The 24,874-nt window shown below is 41.9% G+C and overlaps 1 protein-coding gene across 3 annotated transcripts in view; it reads right to left on the bottom strand.

Annotated features, from left to right (window-relative positions):
- Window positions 1-24,874, bottom strand: part of DNAH3 (dynein axonemal heavy chain 3) — a 221,930-nt gene that overhangs the window by 134,830 nt on the left and 62,226 nt on the right. For all 3 annotated transcript variants that reach the window (XR_014072618.1, XM_081554574.1, XM_081554575.1), the window contains exons 19-26: window positions 24,166-24,257; window positions 17,609-17,723; window positions 14,509-14,625; window positions 12,926-13,105; window positions 12,112-12,248; window positions 9,073-9,274; window positions 6,967-7,059; window positions 3,100-3,210 (exon numbers count right to left, since the gene is read on the bottom strand). Coding sequence is in view for 2 of the 3 variants with exons in the window: in XM_081554574.1 (XP_081410700.1) it covers window positions 3,100-3,210; window positions 6,967-7,059; window positions 9,073-9,274; window positions 12,112-12,248; window positions 12,926-13,105; window positions 14,509-14,625; window positions 17,609-17,723; window positions 24,166-24,257 (1,047 nt within the window). In the remaining variant the exon portion in view is untranslated. The remainder of the gene's footprint in view (window positions 1-3,099; window positions 3,211-6,966; window positions 7,060-9,072; window positions 9,275-12,111; window positions 12,249-12,925; window positions 13,106-14,508; window positions 14,626-17,608; window positions 17,724-24,165; window positions 24,258-24,874) is intronic.

Genomic DNA, 24,874 nt, shown 5'->3' with positions numbered 1-24,874 from the left:
TCATGCCACTTCTTAATCTCTTCTCCTTCTGTTAGGTCCTTGCTGTTTCTGTCCTTTATTGTGCCCATCTTTGCATGAAGTTTTCCCTTGGTATCTCCAATTTTCTTGAGGATATCTTTCAGTTCAGTTCAGTCGCTCAGTCGTGTCCGACTCTTTGCGACCCCATGAATTGCAGCACGCCAGGCCTCTCTGTCCATCACCAACTCCCGGAGTCTACCCAAACCCATGTCCATTGAGTCGGTGATGCCATCCAACCATCTCATCCTCTTGTCTTCCCATTCTATTGCTTACCTCTATTTCTTTTCATTGTTGACTTAAGGCTTTCTTATCTCTCCTTACTATTCTCTAGAACTCTGTATCTTTCCTTTTCTCCTTTGCCTTTCACTTCTCTTCTTTTCTCAGCTATTTGTAAGGCCTTCTCAGACAAGTACTTCGCCTTCTTGCATTTCTTTTTCTTGGGGATGGTTTTGGTCACCACCTCCTATACAATGTTACGACCTCAATCCATAGTTCTTCAGGCACTATGTCTGCCAGAACTAATCCCTTGATCTATTTGTCACCTCCACTGTATAACAGTAAAGGATTTGATTTAGGTTATACCTGAATGGCTAGTGGTTTTCCCTACTTTCTTCAATTTAACTCTGAATTTGGCAATGAGTTCATGATCCAAGCCACAGTTATCTCCCGGTCATGTTTTTGCTGACTATATAGAGCTTCTCCATCTTCAGCTGCAAAGAATATAATCAATCTGATTTCGGTATTGACCATCTGGTGATGTCCATGTGTAGAGTCATCTCTTGAGTTGTTGGAAGAGAGTGTTTGCTATGACCAGTGCGTTCTCTTGGCAAAACTCTGTTAGCTTTGCCCTGCTTCATTTTGTGCTCCAAGGCCAAACTTGCCTGTTAGTCCAGGTATCTCTTGACTTGACTTCCCACTTTTGGATTCCAGTTGGTGTTAGTCTTGTAGGTCTTCATAGAACTTTTTAACTTAGCTTCTTCGGCATCAGTGGTTGATGCATAAACTTGCATTATTGTAATGTTAAACGGTTTGTTGGAAATGAACTGAGGTCATTCTGTCATTTTTGAGACTGCATCCAAATACTGCATTTTGGACTCTTTTGTTGACTATGAGGGCTACTCCATTTCTTCTAAGGAATTCTTTCCCACAGTAGTAGATACAATAGTCATCTGAATTAAATCCGCCCATTCCCATCCATTTTAGTTCACTGATTCCTAAAATGTTGATGTTCACTCATGCCATCTCCTGCTTGACAAAATTCACTTTACCTTGATTTGTGGACCTAACATTTCAGGTTTCTATGCAGTATTGTTCTTTACAGCACTGGACTTTACTTTCACCCCCACACACATCCACAATTGAATGACATTTCTGCTTTGGCCCAGGCTCTTCCTTCTTGATGGAGCTGTTTTTCCACTCTTCCCCAGCAGCATATTGGACACCTACTGACCGGGGGGTGGGGGGCTTATCTTCCAGTGTCATCTTTTTGCCTTTTCATTTTGTTCATGGGGTTTTCAAGGCAAGAATACTGAAGTGGTTTGACATTCCTTTCTCCAAGGTACCACATTTTATCAGGCCTTGACTAGCAAGGACATGCCTTCAGCCACTCCATGTAGCTGGATGACATGCCTGGTGCCCTGGTTGTCCCACTGCTGGTCCATGTTTAGTATGTAGACCTCCACAGATGGCAGGGTGTCTGTCAATTTGCTGCCTGGGGGGTGGAGCCAAGGGCCTGCTGGAGTTGCTAGGAAGGGGGTCTATAGAAGGCTGGAGCCAAGGTTGGAGGATACCCAGGAGTGGAGGGCTCCCGGGCCTCGCTTCTGCTGCTGGCCAATCTGGGGACAATCTGCTTCCTGTATGGCCCACTGCTGGCCGAGCTCTGGCCCCTCCTTTCCTCTCCTCCAGTTCCTTGGCATTATTATCCAGGCTCGGCAAGCCTGGCTGCCCGGAGGGGCGTGTGAAGTGCTTCTTGGACTCCTGCCCCACCGGGCTAGGAACTTGGGGTGCTGGTTACTACCCAGCTCCTGCCTCGACCTCCCCTATGATCTCTGCAAAGCTGCTTCCCTTGCCAAATATTGCAACTTGGTCAAATACTAATGTTCTAATTTTAATGTATAAAGCAAAATACAGCAAATTAAAATATATTCTGGCTCCCAGATAATCATATATAGGGGGAACAACAGGAGATCTGATGCGATAATCATAGAAAATTACACCATGGTAAAAATGTTGGGAATGGAGTTACCATTTACTCAGTCAAAAAATATTTATCAAGCAACTACTTGGCACTGCAATAACCCCCTGAGATATAATAATGAGCAAACCAGACATGGCCTTTTCCCTGTGGGGTTTATAGCCTATGATCTTAATACTGAATAACTTACCAGCATCTCGTTTAACTCTCCACAGTAGTAAGGTGTGGTGGTATAATTCCTTTCATTTTATAGACAAGGAGACTGAGACTCAGGTTAGGTAACTTGCCCATGGTCACACAGCTAACAGGTGAAAGTGTCAGAAGTTGAACTCAAGTCCATCTAGGTCCTGAACTCTCCGGTATAGGCATTAGTGGCAGAGTTAAAGGGAAATATGTGTGTCTGGATCTGAAGAGAAGCAGGACCTGAGTATTCATGGTTTCAAGAGAAAGCTGAAGAAAAAGCTAGAGGTGGGTGAGCGTTGGACTTGGGGTGGTGAAAAGGGATATGGTGGAGAAAGAAGAGAGAAAGGACCAGGTGGCTTCTTGGCACAGGAAAAAGATGAAGAGGTCTCTGTTGGTAGAAATTCTGCCAGGTTGGCACTTGGAAGGAAAGGCTGATAAAAGTTAAGATCCTGTAGCCTAGAATTTCTATCTAGGAAGAAATGTGAGAGTTCCTGCACTACAGAACTTGCTGCTGCTGCTGCTAAGTCGCGTCAGTCGTGAGGATAGTCCTAATTCCAAACATGTGTCCTGAAGAAAACCCTGACTTCTGTGACACCATGGCCCTGTTTATTTTTTCTTTAGAAAAATGGCACTCTAATTATATGTCATTCAAATCATAATCTAGCTCAGATCTCCTCTATAAGCTTCATGACAGGCTCACTTACCGGTAGGGTCTTTTCAACCAGGGCTTGGGAAACCTCCTGGGTCCAAAAGATGGAGGAGACACAGATAACCACCTGGCCAGGCCACTGCAAGACCCACTCATTACGGGGGACCTGGGAAAGCGCAGGAGGGCAGTTTGCAGGGTCAGTTCATCTTGTGTGATTTAAATTGACTTCCTAAAATATCCACCACAATCTTATCCCCTCAACAAAAACAAAAGTCATCTCCAGACTCAAAGGTTACATACAAGTCTTAACATTTCTGGGATTATTAATTTATGTCTTCCTCCCTGAATTTTATGAAAAAGAAAAAGATTCTTACCAACAATTTCATTAACTCCATCACCTACAAATTGGCACTTGCCATCTACATCTACAAGGATTAATTATGAGCTGCTGCAGCTGCTGATCTTCAATACCCCTCTGAAAGGAGTTCAGGGTGGAGATCAGAAATAAGTCACTCAATGCTCTGGGAAAAACTGGCAGAACAGATCTTCAGATAGATATTTTCAGGAGATGATTTTATGAGCCCAATTCTTGCAAATCCTCTTATCTAGAAAAACACTAAAATCCTTCATGGTGGTATCTGCTCCTTGTGATTAGCAGTAACCTTCATGAGACTAGAAGAAACCTTCCGTAAATAATATGTGCTTGATTGCACATACTCCCCCTTCACCAAAATCACATATATACTGACCTTTCTTCCTTTACCTCTTTGGAGCAGTTTCTCAGAGATATCTGAAATGCTGTCTCCTGGCTATAGTCCTCATTTTTCCCCAAATAAAACTTAGCTCACAACTCTCACAGTAACAGGGATAGAGTACAGGGACAAAGTAGGTGATTAAATAGTTAATCCCACTAGGGGATTGTAAGTAGGATAAATAGGGGAGATCCCTGTAAGTTAATGACTATGCAAGAAGGCAGATTTGCTTAACTACAAGATAATGCAGCTTGTTTAGCAACAAAACCATGTAATAGAAGCATGAGACATGCCCCAAAACAGGGTAAAACAATGGGGGCATGAGATCCACATCTTTCCCAGTGACTCAGTACGTTAATGACCCCTAGGACATGCTCTCTGCATGCATGAAAAATAATAATTTGTGGAGCTAGCTTGGTCACGTAGGGACAAGAAAACTCCCCTGCCCAACTTGAAGGAGAAGCTAATGATGGAAGCACACTGTCTACTTGAGAAAGACAAAGAAGTTCTTCCTTTACCCACTTTTTCTTTGATTACGAAACCATAGCCCCGTAGATTCTTGGGGCATGGTATCCTCTTGCCTGCCCACTTGTAAGCCTCACAAGCATCTTATTCTAATAAATCACTTTTTACCTATCACTTTGCTTCTTGCTGAGTTTTTTTCTACAGAGACATAAAGAACTATGGTAATGGAGCTCTTTTCAATGTTTTGCATTTTTTTCAATCAATAACTCTTTTTTTTTTTTAATGCTCCCATTTAGGGATTTTACACAGTTATAATCAAGGTGTTGTTCAGAAAGTATTTATACAACTACTCTTTTTGATAGCTACATAATATTGCAATACTGCCTCACAATTTTCATAGCCATGACACCCCCCAACTTTTTTAAACTTCTCTGTAGATAGATAGAAATTATCCATAGATAGCCAAATTATGGCTTGAGAGCCATGTCTGAAGTTAGGTTGTAACACAGTTAGGCCTATCATCTAAGCATGCTTTTGTACTACAAAGGCAAAGATAAATAGTTGTGACTGGTGTATATTGCCTGCAGAGTGAAAATCATTTTCCTTTTGGCCCTTTACAGAAAAAGCTTGTCTGGCTATAGATGCAACTGCATGAAATAACTTCATGCAGGTAGCCATTTTTCTTTAACTTAATTTTTGATTTATAATGTATCAGGGGACAAAGGACTTGGTTTTTCATTTATAGTACAAATACTACTGAGAGAGGCAACAGTGTCAGTACTTGGTACGTCAGTGGGAAGGTGTTAATCGAATATTCCTTTCTTTAATGGAAAAAGTCCTGGGGGTAGGGGTGGGGGCCTCAAAGCGAGAAACATGTAAAATAGAGGAGATTAAAGATCTAGTCAACTTTTTCACTCTCCTCTTTCACTTTCATCAAAAGGCTCTTTAGTTCTTCTTCGCTTTCTGCCATAAGGGTTCACGGGGTTCTCAAGGCAAGGATAATGAAGTGGTTTACCATTTCCTTCTCCAGTGGACCATGTTTTGTCAGAACTCTCCACTGTGACCCATTTGTCTTGGGTGGCCCTATACGGCATGGCTCATAGTTTCATTGAGTTAGACAAGGCTGTGGTCCATGTGATCAGTTTGATTAGTTTTCTGTGATTGTGGTTTTCATTCTGTCTGCCCTCTGATGGATAAGGATAAGAGGCTTATGGAAGCTTCCTGATGGGAGGCTCCTTGGAAGAAGAGCTATGACCAACCTAGAGAGCAATTTAAAAAGCAGAGACATTACTTTGCCAACAAAGGTCCATCTAGTCAAAGCTATGGTTTTTCCAGTAGTCATGTATGGATATGAGAGTTGGACCATAAAGAAAGCTGAGTGCCAAAGAATTGATGCTTTTGAACTGTGGTGTTAGAGAAGACTCTTCAGAGTCCCTTGGATTGCAAGGAGATCAAACCACTCAATCCTACAGGAAATCACTCCTAAATATTCACTGGAAGGACTGATGCTGAAGCTGAAGCTCCAACACTTTGGCCATCTGATACGAAGAACTGACTCACTGGAAAAGACCCTGATACTGGGAAAGACTGAAGGAAGGAGGAGAAGGGGATGACAGAGGGTGAGATGGTTGGGTGGCATCACCGACTCGATGGACATGAGTTTGAGCAAGCTCCAGGAGTTGGTGATGGACAGGGAAGCCTGGCATGCTGCAGTCCATGGGGTCGTAAAGAGTTGGACACGACTGAGTGACTGAACTGAACTGAAAGATCTAGTCTGCCAACGTTAAACTTAAGAGTAATTGTGACAGGTTCTTTTCCCTTACGCCTTCTGTTATACAAGTCACCTAAAGCTTTGGGAGCTAAATGAGTTGTGCCCTTTGGGGTGTCAACTACAAATTGCCACTTGCCATCTACCTCTATATGGATTAAATCATGTGCTGCTGCAGTTGCTGATTTTCAACATCCCCTAAAAGGAGTTCAGGGTGAGAGCAGAAATGAGGCACTCTGTGCTCTGAGAAAAACTTGCAGCACAGATCTTCAGACAGACATTTTCAGGAGCTGTTTTTATTAGCTCAATTCTTATATCTCCTTACATCTAGAAAAGCACCAAAACCCTTCATGGTGATGAGTACTCCTTGTGACTAGCAGAAACCTGAAAAAATATGTGCTTGATTGCATATATTCCCTCTTCACCAAAATTACAGGTATATTGACCTTCCCCCTACCTCTCTGGAGCAATTTCTCAGAGCTATCTGAAGTGCTGTTTCCCAGGCTACAGTCTTCTTTTTGCCCCAAATAAAACTTAACTTGCAATTTTCACATTGTGCAATTTTTTTAAGTAATCAGGGCATGTGTAATGTTAATGAAAAACCTAGGGGAGGGGATGCTTAATCGGGAAGGGACTCTAAATAAACCTCTTGCCATCAATTATTTTCACAGAAAGGACTGGCCCACAGCAATCAAAGGCTCCTGGCTCATAGGATATACTGGTATGGGCTGCTTATTACTGTAAACCGTTCATATTCAGAACTATATATACTGCCCCAGGATTTATAGGGAAAAAGAAAAGAGGCACAGAGGGGTCAGGTGTTACTTATCAGGAGAGGTGTGGGTTTTAGTGGAAGACAGGCTTCCATTTAACCTTGTCCCCCAAATTTTTCTTGGTATACCAACACCCTGGCATGTGTATCCCAGTTTTCATTTACCTGGACATATGCTTCAATCCCAAGTTTAATAACTTCCTGCATACTGGCAAGCATCATCTGTTCCACCTGCTGGAGCCATTTTTCCACCATGCCCTGCAGGTTGAGACAGACAGAGAGGCAGTGACAGTTGGCCAAGCCTGGAGGGAGGGACCATGGGCAGAAGCCAGCTTTCTCTCAGCAAAAGGCTGGAGGGAGGCCAAAGGTTTGTACACCTTCAAACCAATATTCTGTAACTATTGGTTACACTTATTTACTGCATTCTCAGAAGTGTATGTTTCAAAAAAGGGACAATAGAGACTTTTTAACATGCATTTCTTTCACATTTTCTGAAAGACAACTTCTCAGGAGACAACTGACACATTTATACTTCAGATTGAGAAATAAGATATTGCCTGTCATGTCAGTAAATAAAAGAAGTTGCAGCCACCAGCAATTGCAGCCACCCCGTATCCCCTGAAGGTGAGCCTTGAGGGAACTCAGGAAGGAGACAAAGAATACCTACCTACAAGCTGCAGTCACCCCCAAGGGTGCAGGTTGAGGAAACTCAGGATGTGAAAACACAGGATACTGGCCCCAGATAGCTGAGGTAGATATCAAAGGACTGATTTCAGTGAGCCCAGACTCTTGCATCTTCTCATACATAGAAAAGCACTAAATTCCTTAACTTGTGATATCTGGTTTTCTTTCATTAACGAAATCTTTTGACATTCAGAAGTTGCAAAACTCCTAAATATCCTGGCTCCCCTCCAACCTCCGGCAGTTTTCTCAGGCTTACTTGAGATGCTGCCTCCCTAACTTGACATCCTAAGAATGAACGCTGAATAAAACAGAACTCAACTTTTAGGGGGTACATTTTTTTAGTGGACAAGTTCATAAAATAAATTGTTCATTTCTAATTGAACAGTTTTAATTCTTGCATTATTCCAGCGGTCCTCAAACTTTGCTGAGCACTGGAATCATCTGGTGTTCTTTAAAAATTAGGGATTCCTGAACCCCTCTCCCAGACATTCTGATTTGATTGGTATGGGATGCAACCAGGGCAAATGGATTTTTTAAAATCTCTACAGGTAATTAGAATTTGCAGCATATTATTCAGTGTTAGAATTTCAGGTAACTGTACCTGCTGACTTCAAGTGCTTGTAAGCTAGCTGGTGTCTGGTTTCAAGGTGTGAGTCCTAGCTGCTGAAACTTAAATGTGTGGGTGGCAGAAACGGTCTACCAAGCAAGGCCAAGAATGCTAGTCTACTTCTACTGTGAGGTGCTGTCATGTTCAGCAAGAGTGAAAGTAACTTACATTTTACTCATTATATAAGGGCATCTGTATAAAAAATGTGAGTTAAATGGCATTAAATCCATGATGTATTATTGACCTTTAAAAACACCTGCCCCTACTGGACGGTTTATTGATCTAACTGGATCTCTTTGAATTTGGATTTGCTCATGGGGATTTAAACAGTATTAGTTGTTTGGATCTGGTTCCTGCTACTGTCTCCACATCAAGTTTTGTTGAAATCTTTCCACAAATTTAGGGTGCCATGTGAATTGCAGTATAATATTCATCTTAGATGGAGAAGGAAATGGCAACCCACTCCAGTGCTCTTGCCTGGAGAATCCCAGAGACGGGGGAGCCTGGTGGGCTGCCGTCTATGGGGTCGCACAGAGTTGGACACGACTGAAGCAACTTAGCAGCAGCAGCAGCATTCATCTTAGAGATGAACAAGCAGACCCAGAAAGATTAGTTCCCCAAAGTCTGCTGTGCTGTATGCTTAGTCGCTCAGTCATGTCCGACTCTGCGACCCACCAGGCTCCTCTGCCCATGGGATTTTTCAGGCAAGAATACTGGATTTTTTTCCATTTCCTTCTCCAGAGGATCTTCCTGACCCAGGGATCGAACCCACATCTCCTGTGTCTCCTGTATTGCTGGCAGATTCTTTACCTGCTGAACCATCAGGGAAGCCCCAAAGTTACCCCCATCATTAAGTTGTGGAATATAAATGTTTCACACTCAGTCTGAAACCAGTCTAAATGCTTAACCAACATATAATCTGCTTCTCTCTGTTTTGCTGTTATAAAGAAAAGAACTCAAAAATGGGTAAATGGAATTACTTTGGCTTGAGCTGGGTAGATTTTCTGTTTGAATGGAACGATTTCTTTTTCTGAGCTGATCATGCCCACAATCTCCAGACTGTCTGTAAACTCCAGCTTGGCAATTCCTTCAAAGCACTTCTTCAAGTGTGGCTGCACCCGGAGAGGGTCCTTTGTCTCTGACAATATCTCCAGCAGCTCATCATTTGATAGAAAGAAGAACCTATTTCAAAGCAAAGCAAGATGGCTACTGGAATCTCTTCTAAGAGCTTCTATTCCCAACAAAAGTGATACTCCCCAACAGGTAGATGACACTCTAGTGAACACCAGCTACTTCTAGGGCCTTATCTAAGGCCAACTCCCCTTCACCATTTTTCATCTAGGGCATAGAGACTGGAGATAGTTTTGACTCAGAGCCAAAAAAAAAAAAAAAAGATGAAAGCTGGTATATGTGGGTTTTATATGGCTGTGTGTGAGGAGTTGGTGGAGAATGCAATGGCAACCCACTCCAGTGTTCTTGCCTGGAGAATCCCAGGGACAGGGAGCCTGGTGGGCTGCTCTCTATGGGGTCGCACAGAGTCGGACATGACTGAAGCGACTTAGCAGCAGCAGCAGAGGAGTTGGTATCAGTTGAAAGACATCTAAACAGAGCAGTGGTTCTTAACCTTGTCTACAGCTTAGAATCATCTGCAGAGTTTAGAAAAAAAGTTTCAATGCCAAGGTTCCACCGCCCAGAGATTCCAATATTACTGATCTGGGATCTTATATTTTTAAAAATCCCCGCTGATTCTAATGTACAACCAGTGTTGAGAACTACTGGGCAGGAGGAAAGAAAACTTCCTCATCTTTCCTTATTCTCAGAAAATGTTACAGGTGGGAAATAAGTGCACATTAATAATGAGCCTATTTATGTGCAGAGGGCTTTATCCTGTTTTATATTAGAGATAATAAGATAGCTTCACTCTCTCGCTTGGATCTTAAAGGCAGGGACAGCAAACTTTCAGAAAATGTTCTAGGGATAAACCTCTACAGTAACCACTAGGTTTTAAATTCAGTAATGAAAGGATCATATAATGACAGTTTTCACTGTATGTATTGTTGTTCAGTCGCTACGTCATGTCCAACCCTTTGTGACCCCATGGACTGCAGCACACTAGGCTTTTCTGTCCTTCACTATCTATAAAAAGGCCACAATATTTGTAACTCCTTTGTTCATGAGGTGAAGTCTGTTTTCACATCTCTTGAAACTTGGCTGGCTCTGAGTCCTGCTTTGGCCAATAGATTTTGGAAGACATGAATTTGTACTAGTTTCAAGCTTAGACATCAAGAGGCCTTGAAGTTTCAACTCTTGCTGCTTTTGGGAACACTGCAACCATCACCATATGAATAAACCCAGGCTAGCCTTCTGGAGGTTGAAAGACATTTGGCCCAATTATCCTTGCTGCTCTGGCCAACAGGAAGCTAACCACCAGATAAGTGATTGAGGTCACGGACTGCCAGTTGACCATGGTCAACATGAGTGAGCCCTGATGAGGCCAGAAGAACTACTCAGCTGAGCTCTGCCTAGTTTTCCAACCCACAGAATTGTGAGCTCAGTAAACAGTTGCTGTTTTAAACTTCTAAGTTTGGAGGTGGCTTGTTATGCAGCAAAGCAAATTAACACACTGTAACTGTGGCATTGAATGGATAGGAATAACTCAATGATTATTTGTTGGCTGGTTGACTAACCGTTATCTAATTAGGATGTCAATTTCTCCCACTCCCAAGTGAAATTCAAATAGGTGATCTCTGTGGACTCATGTGTGATAATGAATAAGGCTCAATGGCCATGAGAGTAATAATTAGTATATCTGTATAATTTAAAACTAAAATCTTTATTTAGCACTCTATATTTTCAAGATAAAATTCATTTAAAACATGTGACTATCAAGAACATTTTCAAAGTCTTTTCTGAGAGTGCTTACTTTTTTTCCATAAAAATGCACAAAGAAATACTAATACTTTGTGTACATAGTTAATTAACTTAGGAGAAGATGAAGCTCAGAGAATTTAAATAACTGAGTGTCTTATCCAGACTACCTGAATTTGTCCATTTACCAATCTTATGCTTTTTAGCAAGTTTTGTTTCCTCATGTGTAAAATTGGGGTAAAAACAATGTTAGTAACCTCATAGGATTATTGTAAGGGCTAAATCAGACAATATGTGTAAGCACTTAGAGTGGTGACCTGGCATATGGTAAATACTGCATTAATGTTGGCTATTATTCATATTTTTATTAGGAAAAACATTAGTGGGTAGCTAAAAACATTAGCTTCCAACATGATTGGAAGCTCATATTTCAGAGGTTTTCTCTTAACAAAGTTTTGTGCTTCCAAGTCAAGGTTTTTTTCACTATCTGTGCTATATTTGTGTTATCCAACACTGAAGCCCTTAGCCAAATATGGCTATTTACCTTTAAAATATTAATACTAAATAAATTAAAATTTTACCGTCTAAGTTACACTAGCCACATTTCAAGGGCTGGATAGCCAGATGTGGCTAATGACTCAAACTGAGGTCTGCTTAACTCCAAAGTCCAGGCTTTTGAGTACTATACCCGCCTAATTGGGTGTCTGACCATGCTGGCTCCATTGCTGTCCATTCAACCCCACTCTAAATAGTGACTATGAAGACATGCCTTACCCCTGAGAGCCGTCTCTTGGGGAATGGAAAACCTCTAAAGAATATGGAATAGATGTGTATGTGTGCTGTGTGCTTAGTCGCTCAGTTGTGTCCAACTCTTTGCGACCCTATGGATGGTAGCCTGGCAGGCTCCTCTGTCCACAGGGATTCTCCAGGCAAGAATACTGAAGTGAGTTGCCATGACCTCTTCCAGAAGATCTTCCCAACCCAGAGATTGAACCAGGTCTCCACACTGCAGGTGGATTCTTTACCGACTGACCCATCAAAGAAGCTCATGGAATAGATGAGTAGAAGCCAACTCTCATATAAAAAAAATGTAATTCTACCAATATATGGGTCAAGAGGGCAAATTCAAACAAGAGAACAATACTAGATACCTGGGAAAAAATAGTCTCTTCTTCTCCAAGTAATCATTCAGCCCTTTCTGGATGTCCTCCAACAGAAGGTTGGCTTCTTGAAGTCTCTCAGCCATCCGTGGCTGGTCCGCTGCCATCAAAACCCTGGTATCTTTCACCTGGGTTCCATAAAAAGGTGATAATCATCAAGAGGTTTCCAGATTCTGAGACTGATTACTGTAATGAGTGTGTGACTAGTGCATCAATTAATGACCCTTCTAGCCTAATCACCTAATCCCACAAGGGTGACTGCTCATAACAATACCCTTTTGCTCTGGCCATGATTGATTGGGCTGGGGTTGGGCATCTAAAAGCAACAAAGCCTATTATATTTTAACTGCTGGGATTGTGGAAATCAGACCATGATATTCTATACTAGTCTGCTCTGGCCCCTTGAACATTTGTTAAATAACTGAGTAACTGAATATAGTGAATTATTTGAATTCTAAAATTATTCTCGATTTATAAGCTTTATTACATTATCCTGTAACAAATAAAGTCTTATATCTCATGAGGAATAGAAGCCAAATTATCCAAATTTAAATAGTTACCTCTACAAAGTTGGGACTTCAAAAGACCACTAATTTGAATATTTCCTATTCCCATGTTTGCATTTTTAATAACAAATAACCAGAAATTAAACAATTATAAAGATATTGAATTTGCAAAAATCAGCTTAGGTAAAATCCAGTTTACTTATAGATTTCAAGGGACATGGTAGGATTGCATAATGAGGAACTTCTATATGGCATCCCACATTCCTGATGGTGAGATGTGCTAGGGAGTGAAAACTCACAGCTTGGGACATAAGTGATTTCCAGTAATTATCAACGATGGCGAATTTCCTGCCCTCTTCTGGCATCTGGGCTATGATGTCCTCTGAACTGAAGATTGGTTCCAGGTACAGCCAAGTGGCTTGACACTTTAACCAGGCATCCAAAATTTCCTGCACACGAACTAGCTTTTCTTCCCATTTCTGCAAATGTAGCATTTCACATCTGAATCATTAATATGCCACTGTGCATCACAGACCCACTGACTAAACAAATGGATGCATTCATTAACTTATTCAGTCATTCACTTGTTCCACAAATACTTACTGAGTGACCCCTATGTTCTGGTCACTTTTCTAGGCAAAGTGGATACAGTAATGAAAGAGAAAACAAGATTCCTTATCCTTATAGAGTTCCTAGTGGAGTAATCACAACAACAACAACAATGCTGCTAATTAACTGAAAGCATTTAGCTCCGCTACAAGCTTGTTTAAAAAATTTACACTGGAAAGCACCCTGAAAGAGATAGTTAAAAAGTTAAGGTTCATCTTAACTTTTTAAGGAATAATAATAAAAAAAAGGAATAATAAAAAAAACAAGGAATAATAATAATAATAAAGTCTAAAAAGGAATAATAATAATCTAAAAAACAAGCCTAAAACGGAATAAAAAAAATCCTGATTTTCAGGGTCATCTTAAAAAACAACAACAACAATAACAGTTTTAAGGCTTACTCTATGCCAAGTGATGGTCTGAGTGCTTTATGTATGTGAAAACCAATTTAATCCAACAGATTCACAAGGGAGATATTATTATAAAACTTACTTTACAGATGCAGAAACTGACATACTCAAGTAACTGGTCCAAAGTCACACAACCAATAAGGGACAGAGTCAGAATTCGAACACAGACAATCTGGCTCAAGTCTATGTCCTTAGCCTATTCCACGTCTACAAACAATGATCAAAGGAGGCTAACCTCCAGTAGTTTACATTCTAGATTTCTAAAACTGATAATATACTTTCCAAATGTATTTTTGTTTGGTGCACTCAAAACACTTATCTTCTCTTTTAGCAGACTGTCGCAAAAGCTCAGTCTGCCAGACTGTTACAAAGGATTACTTGGTTATTGATTTCAGTCTTTATAAGCTTCCCTGGTGGCTCACTTGGTAAAGAGTCTGCCTACAACGTGGGAGGCCCAGGTTCAATCCCTGGGTGGGGAAGATTCCCTCCAGTATTCTTGCCTGGAGAATTCCATGGACAGAGGAGCCTACTTGGGCTACAGTCCATGGGATCACAACAAGTCGGACATGATTGAGTGACTAACACTTTCAGTCTTTTGTTGTTGTTGCTTTTTATCAAGAGAAAGTGGGTTTTCTTTTTAATTGAACTTAGAAATCTTCTTTCAGGACTTCCTTGCAGTCCAGTGGTTAAGACTCCACGCTTCCACTACAGGGGGCGTGGGTTAGATCCCTGGCTGGGGAGCTGAGGTTCTACATGCCTCGTAGTATGGTCAAAAAGTAAAAACAAAACAAAAACTTTCTGCTCCTCCAAGAAACCCAGAGCTAACGGGCCATCACAAAACATTCAATCTCATTTCCTCTTACCCGGCATTCAGTTTCTATTGGTTTGACAAATGGAGAGCCACACATGGTCTGGGTTTTTATCACATGATCATCAAGTAACAGTTGAATGTCATCAACTGCACACAAGATGCTTGTATCCTGCAAATAAAAATGACCCACCCTGTTAAAATCACAAGATCTCTTTCCCACAACTTTTCATACTGATCCCCAAAGGACTCACAGCTCAGATCTCCAACTCTGTGGGACACTATGTCTTATAGGAGAGAGAGTTTTCTATTTTCTACTTTGAAAATACTCTTAAAGACGTCTCTACCTCCTTTGCAGAAATCAAACTGGTCCAAACCTAGATCTGTAACTAGTATCTGTTGTCTGGGGGCGAAAGAGTTCTGTCCTCTTCTCTGTGTTTCTGATTTTCTGTTCACTTGCTTTCCTGGCTCCCTCAGGTAGAATCAACTGCTAATCTGCTTAGATTAGGCTTGATTCCCAAACCATGTGCCCCGGGGCACTACAGCAAACTCACAGCAAATAACTTTGGTTATTTTAAAATAAAATACAAATATTTTCTTTTAATTTATATGTACTTTTTTCAGTTATTAAGTTGATGGGGCACAAATATTTAAGCTTTCTGAACTCAGTTATTTCATAAGCAAAGCTGTTAAGTATTTCTTTTGGACTAGGGAAGGGAACAATTTTAAAAGTACTCAGATACCAACAGCACCATGAACCAAGAATGTTTGGGAACCTCTGACTAAATAATGATTTGGCATGTTTTACTAGTAGTTAGGGTTACTATGTCTTAAAAGTTAGCCCTTGTAGATGGACTTTTCTTCTTGGGCCATGTGGCAAGCAAGCTGATAAGGGGCTGTCCCCCTGTGGTAGGTCTGGTCTTTCTTACTCTGTTTTCACTTCCTTCAGGCTTACATCTGGGTGGTTAATTTGGAGCTAGAATATATTCTCTCATTCACCTTTTACCAGTAGCTCTGTAGTGGGAGGTGTGTCTAGCTATTTAATGAAGTGGTACCTTGATTCTCATTTTGAATGAGATTCTCATTGTTGACCATTGTCTATAGCTACTTCAATCAAAAACTCTGAAGACTGGCCAGAAGTAACTGAGCTGTTATCCGGTTCCTCAACTTAACTCCTCAACTCAGCCCCAAAGCCTCTAACTATCTAATCCAATCAGATCACGTAACACCTTTTGGCCTGGTCTTGCTGGGAGAGGCCCCCAGTTCTCCTCCCTTCCATTGACTTGTCTACAGTTGTTAATCAAGTGAAATCAAGGCATTGAGAGAAAGAGGAATAGAAGTCACAAAGGATGACATGCAGCTTGGGAGAGGGGGAAGTATGAGAGCCTTTAGGGTTTTAGTTCTCAATCCACACTGCACTTTAGAAAAGTCAGGGGGTGCCTTAAAAATACAGAACCCCAGGTCAGAGTGATGTTGTGATTTATTTGGCCTCTGTCCCTGTTGTTGGCACAGCTCCTAAAACCCTTGGAATTTCCTAAGGGATGACAGAGATTTTGTTTTCTTAATGAGGTGGCTTTTGTACCACATCTAAGGTGGGGAGTTGGTTGTCAGGAGAGTCAACCCTGTGATTAGAGGGTTGCAACTTTTAGTCCACCAACTTATCTCCTGGCAGGGGAATGGGGATGGAGACTGAGTTCAATTACCAATGGCCAACGATTTAGTCAATTATGCCAAAGTAATGAAGCCTTTAAAAAAACTCAAAAGGAGAGGGGTGAGAGAGCTTCTGAGTTGGTGAACATGAGATCTGGGTGAGTGGCATGCTCAGAAAGAGCATGGAAGTGCCACACCAGTTCCCTATACCTTGCCCTAATTATTCCATCTATCTGTTTCTGGGTCCTATATCCTTTTGTAATAATCCAGTGATCTATTAAATAAACTGTTTCTGAGTTCTAACAAATTAAATGAACCCAAGGAGGGACCTCCAATCTACAGCTGGTTGACCAGAAGCACAGGAGATAACCTGGGCTTCAGACTGGCATCTGAAGTGGGGGGTGAGGGGAATTGGCAGTCTTGTAGTCTTAACCTATGGAAGCTCTGGGTAGATAGTGTCTACTTACAACTGAATTGAATTGTAAGGCACCCAGCTGGTGTCATATACTGCATGGTAGTGTGGGAACCCTCCCCACCCACCTCCAACACAAACACACTGGAATTGAGTGACCAGAAAGAGTACCAGGGTTGAGATGCACTGCTTAAAGAGCCAATGGCCTGCGTTATACGAGTTTCTGCCTGTTGCCTCTCCTAAGCAGCAAGCCCTCCTTCTCATGGCCCACCCCAAGAGCAAGCCAGCCTCTGAAGATGGTTGAGCAAATCCTTCAGGTTTATGCACTCTATGAACTTATATATTTTCTAGAAGCGCCAGTGAAAAGAAAGTATACAGCCTTGCTCTTCAAAATGTGGTCCAGAGACCACAGCTTCAGTATTACTTGGGAGCTTGCTGGAATTGCAGAACCTCGGGACCCAGCTTAAACTTGCTGGATCAGAACATGCATTTTAGAAAGACTCTCAGGTGATTCCTGTACTTAATAACACTTGAGAAGTGCTGAGCACTGTCTACCTCAGTTATATTTCTGAGGGACCTGGGGTGCCTTCCCTGGAGATGCTAATTCAGGAGGCTGTTCAGCTCCTTTTCAACAGAAAGCTTGTTGCTCTGAATTAAAAGTCCTTTCTCATTTGAAAATGCATCCCTCCGTGGTGTCTGGAACAAAGGCCAACTGGCACAGGAAGGCAGACAGGAGGAAACAATCTAATGCAACAGCATAGTGGTTACAGACAACAATACTGTATTAAAAACTTCAAAGCTACTAAGAAAAGACCTTAATTATCCTACCACAAAAAGGGGAGGATAGGTACGTGACATGATAGGGGTGTTAATGGTAATCATAGTGCAATATGTAAAAGTATTAAGCAACATGTTGTATACTTTAAACTTACAAATGTTGTATGTCAATCATGTATCAATAAAAAAATTTAAGACAGATTAGAGATCCTTCTTCCTTGAGTTCTCTTGCAATTTTGAAATGAATTCCTTCTATAATTTACTACATAATAAATGAGCTGCTCTCAGGGGGCTGAACTGTTGGACTGAGACTCACAGTGTCCCTGTACTTCACGAAGTTGAAAGTCATGTTAACCCAGTCTAACTTCATTTTCTCCAAGTTTTTCTCCAGAGAGTATTCCTTACTGGCAGCTGCACCGATGGGCTCCAGTCTAAAGAGAAGACAGAGTGATAGTAACATCAACAGAGGAGGCATCAAAAATACATCAAAGGAAGAATTTCAAGCTCAGCAAAATTTTAAAAGCCTTTAATTTTACAAAAAGTTTACCTTCCTACTCTATAGGGGCTATATTAAAGGCTGAATTATATCTCTCCAAAAATCATATTGAAGTCTTAATCTCCAGTACCTCAAAATGTGAGTTATCCTGTTTGGACATAAATAGTTATTTTCATGCTAAGTCACTTCAGTTGTGTCTGATTCTGTGTGACCCCTATGGACTGCAGCCTGCCAGGCTCCTCTGTCTATGGGATTCTCCAGGCAAGAATACTGGAGTGGGTTGCCATGACCTCCTCCAGGAAATCTTCCTGACCCCGGGATTGAGCCCATGTCTCTTACGTCTCCTGCATTGGCAGGTGGGTTCTTTACCACTAGTGCCACCTGGGAAGCCCAAATAAGTCTTTAAAGACGTAGTTAAGTTAAAATGAGGTCATTAAGGTGGGTCCAATCCAATATGACTGGTATCATAAAAAAAAAAAGTATTTATTTATTTAGCTGGGCCGGGTCTTTAGTTGTGGCATGTGGAATTTAGTTCTCCAACTACGGATTGAATCCGGGCCTCTTGCATTGGGAGTGTGAAGTGTTACCCACTGGATCAATGACTGGTATCTTTATTAGAAGAGGAGATTAAGATATATACATAGAGGGAAGACCATGTGAAGACACAGGGAGAAGAGAGTCATTTGCAAGTCAAGGAGAGAGGCCTTAGAAGAAACCAAATCCCAGCCCTCAGTCCCTATACCCTGCCCTCCTCACCCTCCCCCCAAAAAACCCCCTTTGATCTTAGACTTTAAACCTACAGTTGTGAGAAAGTAAATTTGTGTTGTTTAAGCCAATCGGACTATGGTATTTGTTATAGCAACACTGGAAAACTAATACAGGGAGGTAATTCTTTGTTGTGAGCGGCTGTCCCGTGCACTGCAGGATGTTTAGTAGCATCCTTGGCCTCAATCCACTAGATGCCAGTAGCTGACTCCCCTAGTCCTCACCCTTTGCCAGTTGCACCAACCAAAAATGTCTCCAGGTGTTTCCAAGTATCCCCTGGGGGTGGACATCTGCAGTTGAGAACCACTATTTTAAGCATTAAAACAAGACCTTTTTTCCATTTTCATTTACTCCTTATTATTCCTATTTACTTTAGAACTATTGGGCTTCCCAGGTGGTACTAGTGGTAAAGAACCTGCCTGCCAGTGCAGGAGACTTAAGAGATGCAGGTTGATTTGTTATTGACTTCCTATTCAGATCTTAGAACTTCTGTTAATTTATACGATGGCTTTTTCTCCACTTTCTGTCCATACTTTTTAAGAACGTATCTGCTATTTTCCTGATGCATTGGACCCATCAGTGGAACAGTCCCTCTGTTCCATAGAAAGAGAGAAGGGGAAGATAAATTCCTTTCTTCTAGTTTCCACAGGAGAGCTAAACCCAGGTGTGGCTGAAGAACTGGGAAGCAAAGTTCTTGGAAGGAAAAGGAGGGATTAGTCTTTCTGCCTCAGCACTGTCTTTCATTGTATCCATCTGGTCTTTACTTACACTTTAGCAAACTGAAGCCCAGAGGAAGCAAGTGACATGTCCAAAGCCACATATACAGCTGCAGAGTGCCAGAACCAGGTCTAGATACCAGTTCCTCTGACTTCTAATCCAGTGTTTCTTCCTCCCCAACTATGTGCTTTCTGCCTTCTCTATCAGAGGAGCAATAGAATTGCTCACATGTGGTAAGCCAAACAGGGCAACTGAATTGAGCTGAAAACCCAAATTTAGCCTCATGTAGGGAAGTAGAAGAGGCATGGATAATGCCAGATGAACACCTCAGCAGCATGGTCACCATCCTAAACATGACCTTCTCAGGAGACAACTAAAATGAGTGAGCAAATAGAGAATAATAAAGGCAGGTGTCAACCCAGATGAGTATGAGAAAAATAGGCTGGATGTATGGCTGTGACCAAGTCACTTGACAGGCCTTCAGTCCCCATTTGCCTATATCAAGGGTTTTGGTATAATTAAATATGACAAAATGCTTGGAAATGTGCCTTATGACTTTGCAGGAGGGGATCAATAAGGTTAGGAGTCCATGAAGTATATCAAATTAACCTTATCCAAATGCACTGTTAGTCACTCAGTCATGTCTGACTCTTTGTGACCCCATGGACTGTAGCCTGCCAGGCTTCTCTGTTCATGGAATTCTCTAGGCAAGAATACTGGAGTGGGTAGCCATTCCCTTCTCCAGGAGATCTTCCCGACTCAGAAATCAAATCTAGGTCTCCAGCATTGCAGATTCTTTTACTGTCTGAGCTACCAGGGAAGCCCCCTAACTAACTGTGGGCTGTGATAAAACTACCTTAACTACAGAGAGTGGAATATAGCGGGCACCATACCTCACTAATAGGTGGTAGCTAAGAACTTAAAAATTAAGTCAGTTCAGGTTACATGCCTAATCTCATAATCCTCACAATAACTCTTGATCACCTAGCTACTATTATTATTTCTATTTTACAGATAAGAGGTCTGGGCACACAGAGGTTAACACCTTGGCCAAGGCATTACCACTTCTGGATTTGTCACAGCTGAGCACAGTGGCAAGAAGCGTGGTAGTATGCTGTGTATTTGCTCAGTCTCTGTCTCTGAAGGTGGGTTTATCTTTTCAGGCAGTAAAGAGTAACAATTAAGGCTCTGAAGTCAGCTAGCCTGGGCTCAGGTCTTGGTTCTTGTGACCTCTGGATAGTTACTTAATTTCTCTAATCAATTTATTTTCTCATCTGTAAAATGTGACTAAAATTAGCTAGAATATTAGGTTGTTGTGATGGATAAGTTGGCTAATACATGTAAAATACTCTGCTGCTGCTAAGTCGCTTCAGTCGTGGCTGACTCTGTGCGACCCCATAGACGGCAGCCCACCAGGCTCCGCCGTCCCTGGGATTCTCCAGGCAAGAACACTGGAGTGGGTTGCCATTTCTTTCTCCAATGCATGAAAGGGAAAAGTGAAAGTGAAGTCGCTCAGTCATGTCTGACTCTCAGCGACCCCATGGACTGCAGCCTACCAGGCTCTGCCGTCCATGGGATTTTCCAGGCAAGAGTACTGGAGTAGGGTGCCATTGCCTTCTCCATATAAAATACTCAGTGCAGCATAATTGTTCTAGAGCTGCTATTTCTTGGGAACATCTTACTGGGGATAATGATGCCCTTTAATAAAATTACATAAACCTGGTAAAAATGCATGTGTCTTGTATGATATTGCTTATATAAATATATGGAATCTAAAACAATGGTACAAATGAACTTATTTACAAAACAGAAACAGAGTCACAGATTTAGAAAATAATCTTATGATTACCAGAGGGAAAGGGGATAAATTGGGAGACTGGGATATACACACTACTATATGTAAAATGGAGAAGGCAATGGCACCCCACTCCAGTACTCTTGCCTGGAAAATCCCATGGACGGAGGAGCCTGGTAGGCTACAGTCCGTGGGGTCGCTAAGAGTTGGACATGACCGAGCGCCTTCACTTTCCCTTTTCCCTTTTATGCACTGGAGAAGGAGATGGCAATCCACTCCAGTATTCTTGCCTGGAGAATCCTAGGGACGGCAGAGCCTGATGGGCTGCCGTCTATGGGGACACGACTGAAGCGACTTAGCAGCAGTAGCAGCAGCATATGTAAAATAACTAGTAAGAACCTACTATATAGCACAGGAAACTCAATATTCTGTAATTACCTATATGGGAAAAGAATCTAGAAGAGAGTGGACGTACGTGTATATATAACTGATTCACTTTGCAGAATCAGAAAGTACTACAGCAGAAAGTAACACAACATTGTAAATCAACTATTCTCCAATAAAAACATAAAAAACAAAGCATGTGTCTCTAGGCCTGCTCCTTACAAAGGGCTAGTACTGGTGGTATTAGGGAGTTATCAGAGCATTTGAGTGGCAGATAGATATGGGGGCCTGGAAGGACCTTAGAGTAGACTTGTTCTGAACCAGCCTGAAGGAGGGGCTTTCAAATTCTAGCAAGCATCATTATCGCTAGAGCAGCACTGTTCATTTGCAATATAACATGAGCCACATAAGTTATTTCAAAGTTTCTGGTACTCAATTTAACACAAGTTAAAAAGAAACTATTTTATTTAACTCAATAAATCAAGATTGCCAGGAGAAATATCAATAATCTCAGATATGCAGATGCTGCTGCTAAGTCGCTTCAGTCGTGTCCGACTCTGTGCGACCCCATAGACGGCAGCCCACCAGGCTCCCCCATCCCTGGGATTCTCCAGGCAAGAACACTGGAGTGGGTTGCCATTTCCTTCTCCAATGCATGAAAGTGAAAAGTGAAAGTGAAGTCACTCAGTCGTGTCCGACTCTTAGTGACCCCATGGACCGCAGCCTACCAGGCTCCTCTGTCCACGGGATTTTCCAGGCAAGAGTACTGGAGTGGGGTGTCATTGCCTTCTCCGATATGCAGATGAGACCACCTTAATGGCAGAAAGTGAAGAGGAACTAAAAGCCTCTTGATGAAGGTTAAAGAGGAGAGTGAAAAAACTGGCTTAAAACTCGACATTCAAAAAACTAAGATCATGGCATCTGGTCCCATCACTTCATGGCAAATAGATGGGGAAACAATGGAAACAGTGACAGAACTTTCTTTTCATGGGCTCCAAAATCACTGTGGATGGTGACTGCAACCATGAAATTAAGAGACATTTGCTCATTGGAAGAAAAGCTATGATGAACCTAGACAGCGATTTAAAAAGCAGAGACATTACTTTGCCAACAAAGGTCCGTCTAGTCAAAGCCATGATTTTTCCAGTAGTCCTGTATGGATGTGAGAGTTGGACCATACAAAAGGCTGAGCATTGAAGAATTGATGCTTTAGAGCTGTGGTGCTGGAGAAGATTCTGGAGGGTCCCTTGGACAGCAAGGAGATCAAACCAGTCAATTCTGAACAAAATCAGTCCTGAATATTCATTGGAAGGATTGATGCCAAAGCTAAAGCTCCAATACTGTGGCTACTTGATGCAAAGAGCTGACTCATTGGAAAAGACCCTGATGCTGGGAAAGACTGAAGGCAAGAGAAGAAGCGGGTGACAGAGGATGAGATAGTTGGATGGCATCACTGACTCAATGGACACGTGTTTGAGCAAACTCTGGGAGACAGTGGAGGACAGGGAAGCCTGGCATGCTGCAGTCCATGGAGTCACAAAGAGTCAGACATGATTGAGCGACTGAACAACAATAAATCTAAAATATTATAATTTCAACACATAATCACTATTTAAAATAGGTATTTTGCTTTTTTTTCCTTAATAAATCTTTGAAGTTCAGCCTATATTTACATACTCAGCACATCAAATTCAGAATAGCTACATTTCAAAGGATGAGAGGCCACATGTAGCAAGCTGCTCCTGTACTGCACAGAACTGACCTTGAGGATTTGTTAAAACACAGATTGCCGTGCTCACGCCCTGAATTTCTGATTGAACAAACTGGGGTGGTGCCTGAGAATGTGCATTTCTAACAAGTTCGCTGGTGATGCTGATGCAGCTGGACTTGGGTTACAGTCTGAGAATCATGTGTGTTGAGTGAGCCCAAACCCAGTTGCCTAACAGGGTCTTTAGTCTCAGGAACACATCTCCCCACCCATCACCCTGGAGGCAGTATGAAAAAACAAACAGGGTTCTGAGAATCTCCCGTCCTAAAAACAGCAGTTCCAATAGTACCAATCCTCACATGCAAACTCCAGGGACATTTGGAGGAGAGAAAGCCAGTGAAGAGATCTCTCATTTGACCATATTTCATTTAGCTCAGAGAGCCCCTCCTATTTGTTGCTGTTGCTTGTGTAACAGGGAGGAAACTGAGGCCCAGAAAGGTTCTATGGTCTTGCCCAAAGTCTAGCTGGACTTGGAGCTCAGGTTCAAAGAACTCTTTACAAAAATTTATTTTTGAAATAAAATCTCTGACTCAATTTTCTAGTCATAGTCTGACATCAACTCTGCAACTGGAGGGACTTCCCTAGGTGGTCCAGTGGCTAAGACTCTGCACTCCCAATGCAAGGGGCTGGGTTCAATGTCTGGTCAGGGAACTAGATCCCACATGATGCAACTAAGAGTGTGCATGGTGCAACTAAAGGTCCCACATGCCACAACGAAGATCAAAGATCCTGCAACTAAGACCAATGCAGCCAAATAAATAAATATTAAACCAAAACCAGAAACTCCACAGCTGGAAATGAAAGCTTCATCAGCTGCTAGTCAGCTGAAATAGAGGTTATCCTAAACCAGAATGAGAAATGTAGCCTGCTATATGGCCTTTCAGTCACACAACTGTGGGAAATTACAGATACCTTGAACAAAAAACTTTCTGAAAGGAAAGGTCTTACTTTTCAATGAATTTGCCAAATCCAAATTCCAGCATATTTGAGAGACAAGTCGTTTCAGTGGGCTTTATTTCATAGCCGACTATCTCACTGATCTGCAAAGAGAAAAAACAAGTGTGTGTTGTCCAAAGTAGTGTTGTTCAGTAGACTTCTTGTGATGACTGAAATGCTCTATAGCTGTGCTATCTTGTGTAGGAGCCACCAGTCACATTCAGCTGGTGAGCCCTGGGATGGTGGCTAATGTGACTGAGGAACTGATTTTCAAATTTTATTTGACTTATTATGTTTAAATAGCTGAGTGTAGCAAGTGGCTATCGAATTGGACAGTGCAGGTCTAAGGATCTGGGAGGCAGCCTAGGGCCCAGCCTGCATTGTGTCTGGTTTACTGGGGGTTGTTCTCCCATCAGAACTTGGTATAATGCAAACGTGTGGGCACCTTATGGGTCCCACACTACGTAACAGTCCTCACAACCAGGTCTGGTTTTGTGCTCTCAGGCAGTGAACCAGGGCAAAATGTGGTTCATGGTCAGAAGCTGCTGGATTTGCTGAATAAAAGGAGGAAGTCATGAGGACATGGGACAGGCAGATTCCCAAATTCTGTGATCTGAGAGTGCTGGGAAAGAGGAAAATCTTCCTTCCAACTCAGTGTACTAACTTGTTGGAAATGTTAGCACTTGTTATGCCCATTCCTTTGGTGTAAATATTACCCAAA

The sequence above is a fragment of the Giraffa tippelskirchi genome, chromosome 13 (assembly GCF_054371585.1).
Source record: "Giraffa tippelskirchi isolate mGirTip1 chromosome 13, T2T-mGirTip1v1.2.pri, whole genome shotgun sequence".
Lineage (NCBI taxonomy): Eukaryota > Metazoa > Chordata > Mammalia > Artiodactyla > Giraffidae > Giraffa > Giraffa tippelskirchi.
Note: the sequence above shows the minus strand (reverse complement) of the source record. Positions and strands in the feature narration are given on the sequence as shown.